This window comes from Hydra vulgaris, chromosome 08 (assembly GCF_038396675.1).
Source record: "Hydra vulgaris chromosome 08, alternate assembly HydraT2T_AEP".
NCBI classification, from domain to species: Eukaryota; Metazoa; Cnidaria; class Hydrozoa; order Anthoathecata; family Hydridae; genus Hydra; species Hydra vulgaris.
The window spans coordinates 35,342,186-35,359,422 of record NC_088927.1 but is presented as its reverse complement, the minus strand read 5'-3'; the positions used below and the strand labels follow the sequence as shown (position 1 = coordinate 35,359,422).

Here is a 17,237-nt window from a genome sequence, read left to right as displayed (position 1 = left end):
TAAACAACAATAATAATAGCTTATTAAGCAGTTGGAAACTGCTTTAGTTTGTCACTATTCTATTAAATAAACCGTTCCATTAATGACACACAACTGCATAAACAACGATGATATGTTTGTTTGATTAGATATGGTATACTTTGTGGGGTTTAAGAAATAGTCCAACAGACATATTATAGTTGAGTAAATAAATGTAAATAAATTTAAAATAAATGTAAATAAATAATGGTACAAAACAGCAATAAGATATTATCTAACTACAGTTAAATCATATTCTGCAATGCTACCTGAAAATAAAACTAATCCTACCTTTTTGAGTTGAATTCAATTTTTCCTTAACTGTTGGTGAATGATTAATAAAGTAAACTTAAATTCATGGAAGTTTACTAAATTAAAATCATATTTCAACAGTAGGCAAACTAAAATAAAATAATGGCAAAGTTAAAATCAATGAAATAAAGGAATAAAAAAGAATCATTTTTTTAAATATAATTATTTAATAATAAAAACAAATCAAAAACTTGAATTCTTTGAAACCTTATAACAAAAAACTTCTTCAAACTCCAACCATAAATAAAATAAATCAATCGAAATAAACAAATAAAGCTCCAGCATAAATAAAATTATAGACAAAATAAGTATAAATGTAAAGAAGAAGAACAATAACTCTTTAAACTAATGCTACTCCTTAAGCTTGTACTACTTTTAAAGCTAATGCTACATTTTAAAATAATACTACTCTTTAAGCTAATACTACTATTTAACCTAAATTTCTAGCTTATTTATCATAAACTGACTACAACTTGTAAAATCAAACAATTATCTCACTTGTAGTAGGTCGATGCCTCATGTAAATTGTTAGCATATTCTACAAAGTTATATAAGTGTTTTAAAGTTATATAAAGTGTTAGGGTACTTTTAGCGGCTGGAAAGATGTTTTAAATACGTATCTTTTAAACGTATTACAGGGTTCGTAGACAATTTTTCATATAAAACTCCTTGACTTTTTTTAAGAATCAGTCAATTTTACCTGACTATTTTTAACACGGAATAACATTTAAAAAAGTCATCGGTTATATCGGATATGTTATAAATGGGCATTTTCGGGTTGTCAATACAAATAATTACAATAAAAGCCTTTCCAGTTCCTGAGTTAACTGTATGGTATCAGCAAGAGGAAAAAAAGCCATAATTATAAAATAAGTCACTTTCTCTATCAAAATTTGACTATCTAATTAAAAATTAATAATTTCCTGACTATTCCAAGTTTTTCCTCACTTTTGCCAAAATGAACCAATTTTCCATGTTTTCTAGGTTCGCTACTAACTCTGTATTAATACGTATTGTAGGACTTTTCATGTATGGATAGATGTTTTAAATACGTATCTTTTAAACGTATTAATACGTATTATACAACTTTTTATGTATTATATGCGTAACTTTTCCAGAAAAACTTCGTATATAATACATCAGTATTTGCTTTTTTTTTTTTGCCTTACATTTATTTTACTTAAGTATTCATAGGGTTTGTATTACATAAGTAGACTTGGATTGGACGTAAGCTTTTCTTTTAAATTTATAAGCCATATGCAATTATAAAAGTTTTTATTTTTAGATTTTATTTCAAAATTATTTCAATGATTGGTTATTTATCCAAATTCTTCATTTATCCATATTATCCATTTGTTGTTGTATCAATCAATGTTTTTAGCTTAACAAATAAATGTACTTAAAAAAACACTTTAAAAAAACAAAGGGGATCTACTAATGGTAACCCTAAGATGTACCTGAGTGTACTACATTCGAATCATTTTGAAAACATTTTCAATCTAAAAATATATTAGGCAAATAATTAAAATAATATCATCATAAGTTGAAAAAAAATCTCATTATTAACATCACAAGTACAATATATTGAAACAAAAAAACATTAAATTGATCTGCAATGTTACCAGTTAACAAAGTATTTTTACCTTAATTATGTTAAATTTCTTTAACTGTTGGCTAATGATCAATATAGTAAATTTCAAATCATTAAAATTTACCAAATTGAAACCATATTTCAACAGGTAGTTCAATGAAATTTAAACAAAAAGTAGAACTAAAGAAAAAGAAATTTAATTAAAAGTAAAAAACATATTTTAAACATATTTGAAACCTAAATAAATAAAAAATCATAATGTATAAAAAATAATATAATGGCAGTCTTAAAAGGCTGCCATTATGAATATTTTGAAACTAGACTTAGAAACTTTGTTTTATTTAACTCTGAAAAAAAATTAACATGTCTTGTTCTTGTAAAACGTGAAACACATAGTTGTCAATAAAAGAAGTAGTTGTATATGACGTAGTGACAAGTAGTGACGTAGGCCTAAGACCACAGCCCTGTTAAAATAAAAGATTACCAGGACTAGGAAAAATTTATATATATATATATATATACCTATATTATAAATATGCTCATTTCCCATAACTTATATTGCTTTGTTCTTTAACATACAACACAGTTGTCCATGAGAGTAGCAGGTTTCTTTTAGACACCTACCGAATCAAGAAACATTCAAATTTGAAATTTATTGATTGTCATTAAATATGCCAATTAGACAGGAAACAGATTACATTTTAGTACCAATTGTAAATAAAAATCTGATAGCTGCAACTAAATCCGAGAACAAATACCCATCTACCACCAGAAGAATGCATCATTGTTACTATTTTGAAAAGTGCAAACTTTTATCTCAATTTCTAAGTAACATATAAAAACTACACAACCAATTTTAAATTTTAAATAATTAGGTATACTTGAAGAAGTTGAACTGTTCAAAAACTGAACAAGAAAGTTATTATTTTTTATTATGGTTGCCAGTGTTAACTTGATCATCACTTAGATAAACTTTGACATTTCCCAGCAAATTTTCCAACATCAAACTAAGGAAATGAAAGAAGAAGCATAAAAAATAGGTGTTTTTATTTGTAAACAAAATAAAATAAAATTTAATACAAAGTATATAATCCTTACAATCAACAAATATAATCCTAACAATCAACAAATTAAAAAAAAATTTACTAATTGAAGAGAATGAATTAAACAAATAAAGATATAAAATTTTACTTTATTTATTTATATACTTTATATATTTAATATATTTTATATGTACTTTACTTATTTATATAACTTATTAGAAATATAAAAATATTTCAATTTTAATAAATTTAAATAAAGTGATATAATAGATAAATTTACTACCCACTCTTCTTTCTATTGGCACTCTCACTAAAAAACTAAAACTTTTAACTCTAACTTACTGGCACTCTCACCAAAAAACTAAAACTTTTAACTCTAACTTGTTGGCACTCTCGCTAAAAAACTTTTGAAAAACTCATTGTTAAACATCAATCTTGAGCTCATTCTCTTGTTTAGTAATCACCATAAATCTTATTGGACTTGGTCTTACATGACTATTTGAAAAAAATAAACCAGTTATGCTAATATGAGTTTTCGTAACATAAGTTTTTCGTATGATCTATTCAAAAATATCTGGACAAATCACTTTGGTTCCATTGGAATATTTTAGTAAGAATTTTTTTAATAAGAATTATTCTAATTATTTTAATAAGAATTATTTTATCTCAATCTATCTGGTATATTAATTCAAAACTTTTTATATTTTAATCAAACCATAATAAAATTATTATTTATGATAGTTTATATGTAAGTATACTTACCGCTCTTTATAAGATTTTTTTAATTATTTTAGAAAAAATGGGTCTCTACTTAAAATAGGCTGCCAAACCAAGGTATAAACTGATAATTGATCAAGGCTGCTGTGCACTATCTGACTGACTATCTAACATAAAACACATACATAGCAAAGAACAACAACTTATATAACAACAACATATATATATATATATATATATATATATATATATATATATATATATATATATATATATATATATATATATATATGAATATATATATATATATATATATATATATATATATATATATATATATATATATATATATAGAACCCTTAGATGTTGTCCGAAAGTTTTTTCCATATTTTGTTGACAAAAAGTAAAAATTAAAATGCAAGACCGGAATTTTTTTTTTTTAATAATGATAGACTGCCTGCCCCAACCAAACCCTCAGTCGATGTAGCAGCACTCCCTTGCGGGTCAGGCTATTTGTCAGTCGATGTAGCAGCACTCCCTTGCGAGTCAGGCTATTTGTCAGTCGATGTAGCAGCACTCCCTTGCGAGTCAGGCTATTTGTCAGTCGATGTAGCAGCACTCCCTTGCGAGTCAGGCTATAAAATAGTCGATGTAGCAACACTCCGCGCATGATTTACAGTAAAAAAAATAAAAATAAAAACATTTTATTAAAAAAAATAAAATAAAAACATTGTTTATATTGTTAAAAACATTCACAATGTTTTTAAAACATTCTGGTCAATTAAATTTGCGTTTTTGTGGTTTTTTTAAAAAACGATTAATTTGTAATTAAATTAATGGTTTTTACTTTCGTCCAACACGGAAATGTTGGACGAAAGTTAAAAGTAATTAAAAGTGATGTATATGTTGGCGTAAGAATCACTTTTTTCCTTCCGCTCTTCCCAAAGCCAACAAACTATATATATATATATATATATATATATATATATATATATATATATATATATATATATATATATATATATATATTGTTGTTATATAACAAAATATGGTAATGTTAGACCAAAAGTTATTTACAACCGCAACACCATAAAAGATTATTGCATATCACTGTTATTGGCGCTTCCCTTCCTTGCATAACCCACATTGTATCAATGGTTTTTCATTGCTTGGCATTCTGCAATTGCAATATATATCTAAAAACTCAACCTGTGAAATTTGTTGTGAAACTTTCCGCAGCTTAGATGGAAACTGTGTCAACTCTAATTTTTCAAATGACTTTAACAAATGTTTTCTCATATCTTCCTGTGTGTACTTTACAATGGATGGATTTCTGCCAAAGCAAAGCTCATAAGCATTTGCAAGTGCAAAAAGTCCACAGTCATCTGAACCTAACTGATACTGAACATTTACATATTCTACCTTGTGGTAGAGCACAAAAGATCAGCAACTGTGTTCTTCAGCAACAATGTCAACTTATTATGCAAACTGTCATAAACCCTGACAGTCCACTGTGTACAGCCTAGCGTTGCTATAGTGATCCAATGCATACCGTTGTAATTCAGACACTGAATAAACTCTTTATCTTTTTGAACTTCTAAACTATTTGTGAGCTGTAAAATGGGATCTTGAAACCCTGATAAATGAGGAAAGGCATCTTTAAGCATTGCATTCCAGCATAAATGATTGTGTCATTTAGCTATCCACCATTCATCAAAATATTTTTATCATCTACTGAAAGTATTATTTTTCTAGTTTAAAAAAGACCAATAAAAACGGTCTCTTCTTCTGTACGTGCTTCTTCTTCAAGACAAATAAGTTCTGCTTGAAAAGCTTTGTCTGTTTACACATATTCTATTTGGGTGGCAATGACTTTTGCATGTCACGCCGAACTGTTTGCAAGGGCATCATTTTGTAGCACACCTATTTTTGCATGAAAAAACCAAATTCATTTGATAGATTTCATCTTCTATTTTTACTTCTGAATGTGTATCATCAATAGTGGAACAACTTATATTTTCTTTGGAGCACTCATGAGCATAGTTTAATGCATCTCCTGAAGGTGAGCCATTACCTCAGATACTTGATTTTTGAGGAGTTTCATTTAAATCCTCATAATTATCATTATTTGTTCATTTTCTGATATCGAGTCTGATGATTCAATAAAGACTGAGGGATTTGGAGAAATCACTTCATCATTAAAACATTGATTATCAGAACATTCTTCATCAGAAGAGCTATAATCAACCAAATATATTTTGCAATTTTGTAAAGTAGGGTCTGAAGATTTATAAATTTTGAGATGACTGCCAGTAGCTTGAATTGTAACACCTTTATTATCTTGAAGTTTGTATACTCCATGAGGAAGGTAACTAAGTATTTTACATGGGCCTACAAATCTATCATTTAATTTACCTCCTTTAGTTTTTTTACGCCTATGAATTATTATTAGTAATAATTAATTGACTTTAAAGACTCCAGGTTTCGAGTGCTTTTTATCATAATTTTTTTTTTGCTTTTCTTGAGCTTTTAAAATATTTTGTTAAGCTTCTTCCAACACTAACTTATATTCACTTTGTGCCATGTCAGGCTCCTTTAATTTAAAATAATTTGAACTTAATTCTTCCAAAGATTCTGTCTGGAAATCTAGATCAATTGGAAGATATGCTTGTCGACCATACATCAGTTGAAATGGTGTGAACTTTGTAGAATCATGACAAGATGTATTGTACGCAAATGCACAGGTATCTAGCAAAATACTCCATTGTTCCTTTTTAGAGGATACATAATTGACTAGTATATTCTGCCTAAAACATATTTGACTAGCATAAGTCTGATTAAATCGTTCATCGAGTCCATTAGCCTTAAATCAAAAAAAATTTGTTTTATATTTTAAATAAATTAAACAAATTGACCTGATTGACTAAATAACTTGAGATATTAATATCATACTTCTTTATTAACCTAGTTAAGAACTTTTTAAATTTAACTTACTTGTGGGTGATATGGTGTTGTGAGCCTTTTCTTTATACCAAGCATTACATTAAGTGTATTACTAAGTTCATTACAAAATTCAGTTCCATTATCTCACAGCAAATCTCTAGGCACTCCCAACCTGATGAAAACCTGAATGATAGATTTATTATAAAAGTACTAAATATACTCACACCATGAAGTTACATAGATGCTAATATACATTAGAGACACATAAATCATAAGAACATATGATTTATTTAATAAGGTAAAATCAAGATTCTAAAATCAATTAACTATATCCAAGAAAAATAACAATGGGCTATATGCTCTAATGTTGTGACTTCTTTGATGGTTGAACAGAAACACTAGCTTTGGTAAATCATGCTTTTTTTATTTCATTATAAAATTTAACAAAAGCTAAAGAATCCTCAGACAATTAAATTAAAGTTAATGGTGTTTCTCCATGTTTCATCAATCTTGTGCATCCTCTTTCCTTAAACCTCTTAAAGTACTTCTATACCCACCTCTATCTTTTTCTTCTAAAACTTCTCTTTAAACGCTGTTACCCAATCAGTTGCACCTTTACACTCAACATGCCTAAACCACCTTAATCTTCCCTAGTGCATCCTATCAGATACACCAAGTATTCCTAATTTCTTTTCAAGATCATCACTTTTGATCTCTTTAGAAAGATATAGTATTATAATATTATTTTATCTTTATTTAAGTTTTTTTTTTAATTGATGTTTAAGATATGATCAGAAATTATGAAAGAAAATGGTGGTGAAATGAAGTAGCTGAAATCGGGGAAGAAAAGTATGCATGTCAGGGAATTTTAAGGTTGTTTTGAAATATAGAATATAAAAAATGCAAAAAAATTAGGACCCAATAACTTGATACACAGAAAGGTAGCATTTAGCAAGGATGCTAAAACAATGACAGAAATAAAAAATGTAATATCTTGAATAGACATCTTGCGACTGTAACTAGTATTTTGTCTTTAGTGGGTATTACTTCAACCCACTTTGAAGAATAGTCACTAATAGTTAAAATATATTTACAACCATCTTCACTAATTGGACTGAGTGGGCCAATAAAATGTCAACCATATACCATGGAGCCTTCACCTTTATTAGGTGCATCTCTGGTTTCCCACAGTTTAACTTTCTATTCATTCTCTGGCACACATCACATGATATAAGCTTAAACAGAGTTTAGAATGGTATAGCAATACCTTATTATAATTATTAGGAAAAATCAAAATTTTCTGATAATGCATAATACAAAATCTAAATTACCAACTCATGGACATTTTTTTACCATTCTGTGCCACATGAAACACTCTTTTATCCTGCCCAATGTTCTTGTTTTACCCATATGACCAGAAGTAGGATGGACATGGCAAGCAACTAATATTTTTCTTCTTTCATCATGATTTATGATGTATCGCAGAAGTAGTTCCTTTTAAAAAAATATCACATACAAGTATTAATTTAATATGTTTATATAATTTATTTTAATATACCAATTTATGGCAATATAATGATCTCATAATTAATCATTTTTTAAACTACAAGTTAATTGCTTGTCTTTTTATAACTTAATTTATTATATTTAGTTATTAAATTTTAATAGTCATAGTTTTAATTTAAAACTATGACTTCAATAAGCTATGGCAAAAACACTGACAAAAATAATAATTAAATTTGCAAAGCAGAAATAAAAACTATTTACAACTCTAAACTATTTTTTTGAGTTATATTGCAATGTTACACATGTATGTTAATTTATAATTCATTTCTTAATTTAAAATTTAGCATGCAGCAATTTCAAATTTACGCTAAATTTGATGATTTAGGCTAAATAATGAATATTTTATTCTGCGAAATTTTAGTAGATTAAATTATTCATTAACATTATCATTAATCTATATTTTAAAATCTTAAAAAAAATAAAAACTATGTACAAATAATAGATTATAATATTTATTTTAGAATAAATAACTGTTATAAATAAATATTAATAATTCAAGCATCGAATTATCAATATTTGTATATTATCTTGTTCCCAATATTTATATATTACAGAATTAACTCGATAAAAGAAAGACAAGGTTTGCAAATTACCTTGCAAGGTAATTTGCAAATTAAATAATATCCATTAAAAATAAAATCCATTAAAATGGTTTTAAAGTACCGGAAATCCATTCGGAATTTGTAACTTTTAGGTCAATTCGGTTCCGGTCAGAATTACAATATTTTAGGTCGGAATGCCGGAATTTATTTTTTACCTTTTTCTTTGAGACATGTGACACAGACTGTGTAAATTAAATCAAAAAATCATTTTCCAACAGGACATTGAAAAACTATAGGTAAACCTAAGTAAAAATGCAAATTTTTTAACAAACACATATTTTTGGCAGTAATCAATTATGTAAGGATTTCTAGATGTTTAGGAATATTGTGGTGCAATATTCCTAAACATCTAGATAGTTTTGGACAACAAACTAATTCTTTTTTCATCAGAAATATTACCTGCCTCTGAGAATAGCCTCATTTTAAATGTTATTTAAATTTTAAATAAAAAAAAGTATAGAATACCTAACACAATAAATATTTCAATTTTAAAAATAGAAAAAAAAGAAATAATTTTAAATATAAATATTATGCAGGTTAAAACTTTCAATAAGTAAAATTATAAGAAACAAATAAAAACAACATATTAGATTTAAATGAAACAGGAATCAAATTAATGAAATAGGTTATATATATCGTGATGTTAGAATAATACTAGACTTTCATTTCACAAAAATACTACTAGACTTTCAAAACAAAAATAAAATCTTAACGCTATCAAAAAAAAATCAAAGGAACCGGAATATTCATTAATGAAGACTATGCGAACGAAACGATGGAAATAAGAAAAAAGCTTTGGGAAGATGTAAAAAGATTTCGAAAGGAAGGTAAATTTGCTATTATCAAATATGATAAAATATTCGTCAGAGATTTTCGTAAATAATTTTAATTTTAACTAAGTCGAGATATGTGAAATAGTTCTGTACATTTTTTATTACGCTTGCACGTTTTAATTTACCGCACTTTACAAAAAGACTAACGAAAGCAAAAACAAAACAAAAGATTTTAAAACGCTGCGTTGCAACGTCTTCGAAACTGCTAATAATATTTTACTAAATGATTTTTACGACTCTGATGGGCAAATTTTTCACAGAAATAATTTTGATTCGAAATACTTTGAATTAGAAACTTTTAAAACTGAACTCGAAACTTTAAAAAATAATTTTACTGCAATACACATAAATATAAGAAGTATAAACAAAAATTTTGATAAACTAAAACACTTTCTAATAGATTGCAACTACTCATTCAGTATGATTTGCATAACTGAAACGTGGTGTTCTGATGAATCAGTTCAAACGAACACAAATTTTCAAATTCCAAATTATCAACTAATATCTTTTGAAAGAAAAACAAATGAAAGGGGAGGAGGGATCGCAACGTTTATCCGAGATAATCAAGTGTTTAAAGTAAGATCAGACCTCTCCATCTTAGACACTGATAGCGAAGTCTTTACTATTGAGATAACGGGTAATAAATCAAAAAATATTATAATTTTCACTTGCTATAGACCTCCAGAAGGTGATATAACTAAATTTTCAAATTTTTTAAATGAAATCTTTCTTAAAATAAATGACAAGGGAAAAAATATTTTCTTTATAGGAGATTTAAATATTAACAGTCTAAACTACAAAGAAAATGCGGTTACTAAACTCTTTTTTGATAATCTGTTTCAATTATGTATCCTTCCAATCATTAACAAACCTACTCGGATAACCCCAACCTCCGTCTCTGCAATAGACAATATATTAACAAATACATTTCTTGAATCTTCTTTAAAAGCAGGAATTATTAAAACCGATTTGTTAGACCATTTTCCTATTTATTTTTCATTATCTCAAGATTTAAGAACCTATAATAATCCTAAAACTAAAGTATATAAAAGAAAAATCAATCAGTTCTCTATTAAAAATTTTAAAGACTCGCTATTGGAAGTAAATTGGGATGAAGTGTATCACGAAAGTAACCTTGGACACACAAATTCCGCATACAATTTATTTATAAATATTTTTCTAGATCACTACAATAAACATTTCCCTGTTGAAGAGAAAGAAATAAAGCTAAAGTATCTAAACTGCCCATGGATAACTAAGGGGATTAGAAAATCATCAAAAACAAAGCAAAAACTCTATATCAAGTATTTAAAAAACAGAAACGAAACTAACGTAACTACATACAAGGAATACAAAAATCTATTTGAAAAAATTAGAAAAAATTCAAAAAGAGTATATTATTCAAAACAACTACAAAAAAGCAAAAGTGATAATAAAAAAACCTGGAACATATTGAAATAAGTAATAGGTAAAAACTATACTAAATCAAATAATTTACCCGATAAAATTATCGTTAACGAAACTGAATATATCGACAAAACTTCTATCGCTGAAAACTTCAATAGCTTTTTTGCAAACATAGGCCCTAATATGGCTTCAAAAATTCAATGCCCTGATATCTCCTTCGAAACCTATATCACAAACCAACATTTCTGTTTAAATATTTTCTCTGGACTAAACCATGAAGAACTAGAAATTGCAAAAAACTCGCTTAAGACGAATAAGGCCCCTGGGATAGACGACATTTCTAGCTATATAGTTGTAAATGTGTTTCCGGAAATAAAACAACCAATCTATGAAATATTTAAATCTTCAATAATTACAGGATCCGTACCGAATAAATTAAAAATAGCTAAGGTAATACCAATATTAAAAACCGGTGATGCATTTACACTAAATAACTACAGATCTATCTCAGTGCTACCTGTATTTTCAAAACTTTTGGAGAGAGTAATATACAATAAACTGTATAAATATCTAGCAAATAACAAAATCCTAAATGAAAAACAGTTTGGCTTCCAAAAGCAACAATCAACCGAACACGCAATTCTTGATCTTATAAATAATATAAATGACTCCTTTGAAAACAATGCGTTATTGCTCATGAAAAAAAAATTTCAAAATTACTCAAAAAAAAAAGCGGTATCCCCCAAGGTTCCATTCTTGCAACTCTTTTGTTTTTAATATACATAAACGATCTTCCTAAAGCCTCAAGTAAATTGGATTTCATAATGTTCGCGGACGACACCAATTTATTTTATGCATCCTCATCAATTTCAGAACTTTATGAAACTACAAATGCTGAACTTGAAAAAATAAACAGTTGGTTAAAATCTAACAAATTATTGCTAAACACAGAAAAAACCAAATACATTCTTTTTCATTCTAACCTTAAAAAAATACCACCCGATTTACCTTCGCTAAATATAGATACTAAAAAAATAGAGAGAACCCAAGCAACTAAATTTCTTGGGATACTTATTGATGAGAACATCTCATGGAAATCACATATAGATATAATAAATACCAAAATATCAAAAAACATTGGTATCCTCTACAAAGCTAGTTCTATACTGTCTTCTGATAATTTAAAGTTTCTATACTTCTCGTTTATACAAAGCTACTACATATACGCTAATGTTGCATGGACGAGCACTCATAGATCCAAACTAACCACACTATATCGAAAACAAAAACATGCTGCAAGAATAGTTTTTAATAAGGATAGACTCTCGCATGCTGAGCCACTTTTAAAAATTTGAAAGCATTAAATGTATATCAAATCAATATAGTCCAAAATTTGTTATTTATGCTCAAATATAAACTTGGACTTGTTCCTTCTTACTTTTCAAAGAATTTTTTCCAAAATAGCAAAAATAGATACCATACCAGAGAAACGGGAAACTTCAACGTACTTTTTTAAAAAAAAAATCTCTCGCACTTTTCCATTTCATACCGTGGTCCTTATCTATATAACAAATTAATATCAAAAAATACTCAACTGAAAAAATCGAATAACTTAAATACTCTGAAAACGTTATTAAAAGATCTCATTTTAAACACTAACAACTTTATGAATTTTTATTAACCCCAAAACATTTAAAACTATGTATAAGACTAAATTTGTTTCGAAACCAATGTAAACTCTAGTAACTCAAAAAACTCTAAATAACTCAAAAACAACAGAAATAACAAAAACACAAAAGCAAATAATAGGCTTATTTATCAACACTCGAACGACTATATATTACCTATTTAGCAAATCGTGTACCTACTTATATTAATGTGTATTGAAATAAAATTAAAAAATTAAAAACTACTTTTTGTATGCTTTCTTTGTTTTTTGCATTTTGGATTTTTATTCTCATTCTGCCGATAACCGATAACAATTTTTTGTTTTTTTAAAAAATATATATATATAAACTTATTTTAAATAAAAGCATCTATAAATATTAGTAACGCATAGCGGTTTCTTGATGACAAGACCGTCGGTCTTCTGCAAGTTTTCCGCGTTTTTTGAAGTAATTTCTAATACTTTACAGTTTTACATTGTATATTTTTTTGTATAACGTAACTTTGTAATTATTATTATTATTATTTTTTTTTTTAAATTTTACTTACTCTGTAAAGATTCTATTATATTTTACGAATTTGTAAGGATTAAAGAACAAAAAAATTGAATAAGAAAAAAATAATAATAATAAAGTTCTATCTCCATTTTTTTAATGTTGAGAGAATTTTAAATATTTAATTATTTTACAGCTGTTGCTGTTTATATTGATAAAATTAATGTTTTTTATGTTTTTAAGTTTATAATTAATCTTAAATTATTAATTTTATAATTTTTAAAATTCTTTGTTTACAAATTAATTGCTAATTCCAGGTTAAAGGTTAAAGTTAACAATGAAAAAACGTAAACATACGTTTTTAAAAATTATATAAATAATAATAAGATTAATATACTAAAATAATATAATTTTGAACACAAAAATAATATTATAAATAAAAGCAGAAAATTAAATTTTTTTACCATGAATATTGGGAGATAGAACCTTTTAATTCTCATCTACCGATATGCTATTTTGTCTATACGAATTTTTATTATTAAATAATGTGTGTTCTAAGCAATCAGTTTAACAAATTTAATATTTTGACCTTTTAATTTAATGAATTTAACAAATTTTTACTTTTAAGTTCAAAAATTTAAGAGAGTATAATTTGTTAAATTCTCTCAACGTTACAAAAGGGAGATAAAACCTTTTTATTCTAATATATATATGTATATATATATATATATATATATATATATATATATATATATATATATATATATATATATATATATATATATATATATATGTATATATACATTTATTTTATTGTTTATAAACTATAATATATATATTTATTATAAAATAAAAAAAATATGTATTATATATAACGTCTGTTCACAAAAAATCCGGAATGAAAAATTGTTCTTAATTGAATACAAAATTAATCGATTTTTGACAAAAATTTTAACTAAAATGAGTGACTGGACATTGTTAACTATTTTATAACCGAAAGTGGTCCTAAATCAGCGGCTTTTCGAACTTTAGTTTTGACTGAATTCATTAGGTTGAAAAAGTAGTCTGGATCAAACTCTTTCAACTTTAATCGAATTCTATTCTTAAGGTGGTCAAGATTTTTCGCAGTAAATCCATTTCCATAAACTTTTGCTTTTAAATGTGCCCAAAAATTTTCAATTGGCCTTAACTGCGGTACATTTGGGGGGTTATCTTTAGCGTCGACAAAGTTAATACCTAAAGTGTTGTAAGTTTCTAATGTGTGTTTTGCATAATGACATCTCGCTCCGTCAGGCCAAAATAAAATTTTCATGTTTTGATGCTTGGAATTTATAAATGGAAGAAGTCTTTTTGTAATACATTCTTTAGAATAAGTTTTTGCATCCAGTGCACAGTTTTTTACAGCAAAATAAGGCGATGAATGACCAAAACGACTGATTGCAATCCAAACGAGAACTTTCTCGTCAAACTTTTTTTTGAAGTTGAATTTAATGTTAGGATCAGTTTGAGAACTATCCTTTGTATAGTAGCCAGAGTTTTGTGAACAATTTGCACCATTTACACAGAAATAAGATTCATCGTCCATGATGATTTCAAACTCATTTGATGGCTTGAAAAAAATTTTTGAAAGTTTTAATAAGTTTTTCTTTTGTTTAATTTCTTGCTTTTCTGTTGTTTTTGATGCATTTTTTCTTTTGGTATACTTTAGTCCATGCATACTTAATAATCTATTTACGTATGAAACGCTTATCTTATATTTTAGTGCCAATTTTCTTTGCGAAATCCCGATTCTCTCTTCTGCTCTTGCAACCATGGACTCTCTCTTTTCTGGTGTAATTTTAAAAGGTTTTCTGCCGCAACCGATTTTTCTATTCATTGGCAAATTATTTTCAGACCTTTTAATTATGTCATAAATTGTAGATTTAGCGATTCCCATTTTCTTAAAATGATCCACTGTAAATTTCTTTCCACTGTTTATGTTTTGTTTATAAAAATTTCCAATCACATTTCTAACATCGTTCTCTTTTAGATGCTCCATGTTTATTTGAATTAATTATTTAAACTCAATTTTGCCACAAAATGAAACTGTTGTTGTTGACCGATTAAATTTAAAAATTTCGAATCGAAAATTCGAAATTTAGAACAATTTGTGTACATTTGAAATCAGTCCGGATTTTTTGTGAACAGACGTTATATTTATTTATTTTATTGTTACTATTAAGTAATTTTAATTATTTATAATTAAAACTACTTAATAGTAACAATAATTATAAGTTTTATAGGTTATAAATGTATATTATATAGCCATGATGCTGAGGTGCAGGCTTTCACTTTCAATTTTAAAGGTAAAAAGTTACATAAATATATTTCTTCTTCAGGCCGGAATTCAAAATACATTTTGGTACATTTTGGTACTCTATTTTAAAGAGAGATGGAAATATGATGTAGCATTACGCAGAGCAGATATCATTGTACCAAACAGAACGTCGTTTTGCACTTATATACTCGTAAAATACTTTAACAATTACAAGAAATAATACGATGAAGCCAAATTTGATAACTTAAAAGCTTCACATATTTGAAACTGCGATGAGTGTGGTTTTAGTGGTGACCAAATAAAAATTTCATTTTTTTTTTTTGCTGAAGAGGTTCAAACCGCGCTCTCGAGCTAAAGGAAATAATGAAAAACTTTTATACCGTAAACAACTGCGTCAATGCATAAGGCTTCTTCTTACCTCCTTTCTTTTATAAATCATACAGATGCTTATATCAATCAAGGGGTAAAAATGGTCTAACCGGCACAATATATATATGTATATATACATATATATATATATATATATATATATATATATATATATATATATATATATATATATATATATTGTGCCAGTTGAACCATTTTTCAATGCATAAGGCTTCTTCTTACCTCCTTTCTTTTATAAATCATACAGATGCTTATATCAATCAAGGTGTAAAAATGGTCTAACCGGCACAATATATATATGTATATATACATATATATATATATATATATATATATATATATATATATATATATATATATATATATATATATATATATTGTGCCAGTTGAACCATTTTTGTATACAAGATTAGATTCAGGATGGGTGGATGGAGAAATTATTTAACTCAATATTTTGGGAACGACTATTCATAGAAGCAATTAAAGCGATTGGCGAAGAACACATTCTTGTATTAAGTGGTCCAGCACACATGTGTCATTAAAGGTTATTGAAATACGTATGGAAAACGATGTAGAAATGGTCTTCTTACCAACTTATTCAAGTCATATTTTGCAACCATTGGATGCTGAAATATATTGTCACACAATATATTTCAGCATCCAATGGTTCATATCTGGTTACCAATGGAGTTCATATCTGGTTACAAAACCACAATCGACAATTTGTGTCGATTGTGGTTTTGTAACCAGATATGAACTCCAAAACGATATCAACAATGCAATGTTTTTTTCTGAACTAAAAAGTGTAGACTTGGCAGTTCCAATATTGAGTATTAGATAGATATAATTTTCGTAGTTTTCATAAATGAATTGGTTTTCTCCTTTATTGTTATTGTTTTCTCATTTATTATAACAATAACCGACTTTAGTTGAAAAAATATAAACTCGGTCAGAAATTGTTTCTTGTAAAATTAATTTTAAGAAATAAATATTATATAAAACATCTTTTTTTTTTTTTTACATATTGTTAAAGAAAACAAAGTCTTACATCTATTAAATAAAAATTCCATGAAAAAATATGTTTTCCATCAAAAAAAAAAAAAACTTTTTGAATGTTGACCAAAATTAGGCTAATTTACCCTACATAAACTAATACACACATAAAAAAAAATACAGCAAATTATTAAGTGTTCAAAAAAATAAAAATATACCATTCAGAGATAAAATTATTTATTTTAAATCAAGCATTCATTTCATGGAAAGAAGCTCCACAAAATGAAATGCTTGATATTTCAAAATTATTTTTATAAAAATGATTGCTGAATTAAACTATTGTTTC

At 26.7% G+C, this 17,237-nt stretch overlaps 1 protein-coding gene across 1 annotated transcript; it reads left to right on the top strand.

Moving 5' to 3' along the window:
- The first annotated feature begins 10,045 nt into the window (after positions 1–10,045).
- On the top strand, positions 10,046–11,086 carry LOC136083274 (uncharacterized). The gene has a single exon (XM_065802674.1). It carries the CDS (start codon positions 10,046–10,048, stop codon positions 11,084–11,086), a length of 1,041 nt encoding a protein of 346 aa, XP_065658746.1.
- The last annotated feature ends 6,151 nt before the right edge of the window (positions 11,087–17,237 follow it).

Excerpts from the sequence above, each read along its gene's own strand:
- LOC136083274 (XM_065802674.1), top strand. The coding sequence starts at position 10,046 with ATGATTTGCATAACTGAAACGTGGTGTTCTGATGAATCAGTTCAAACG.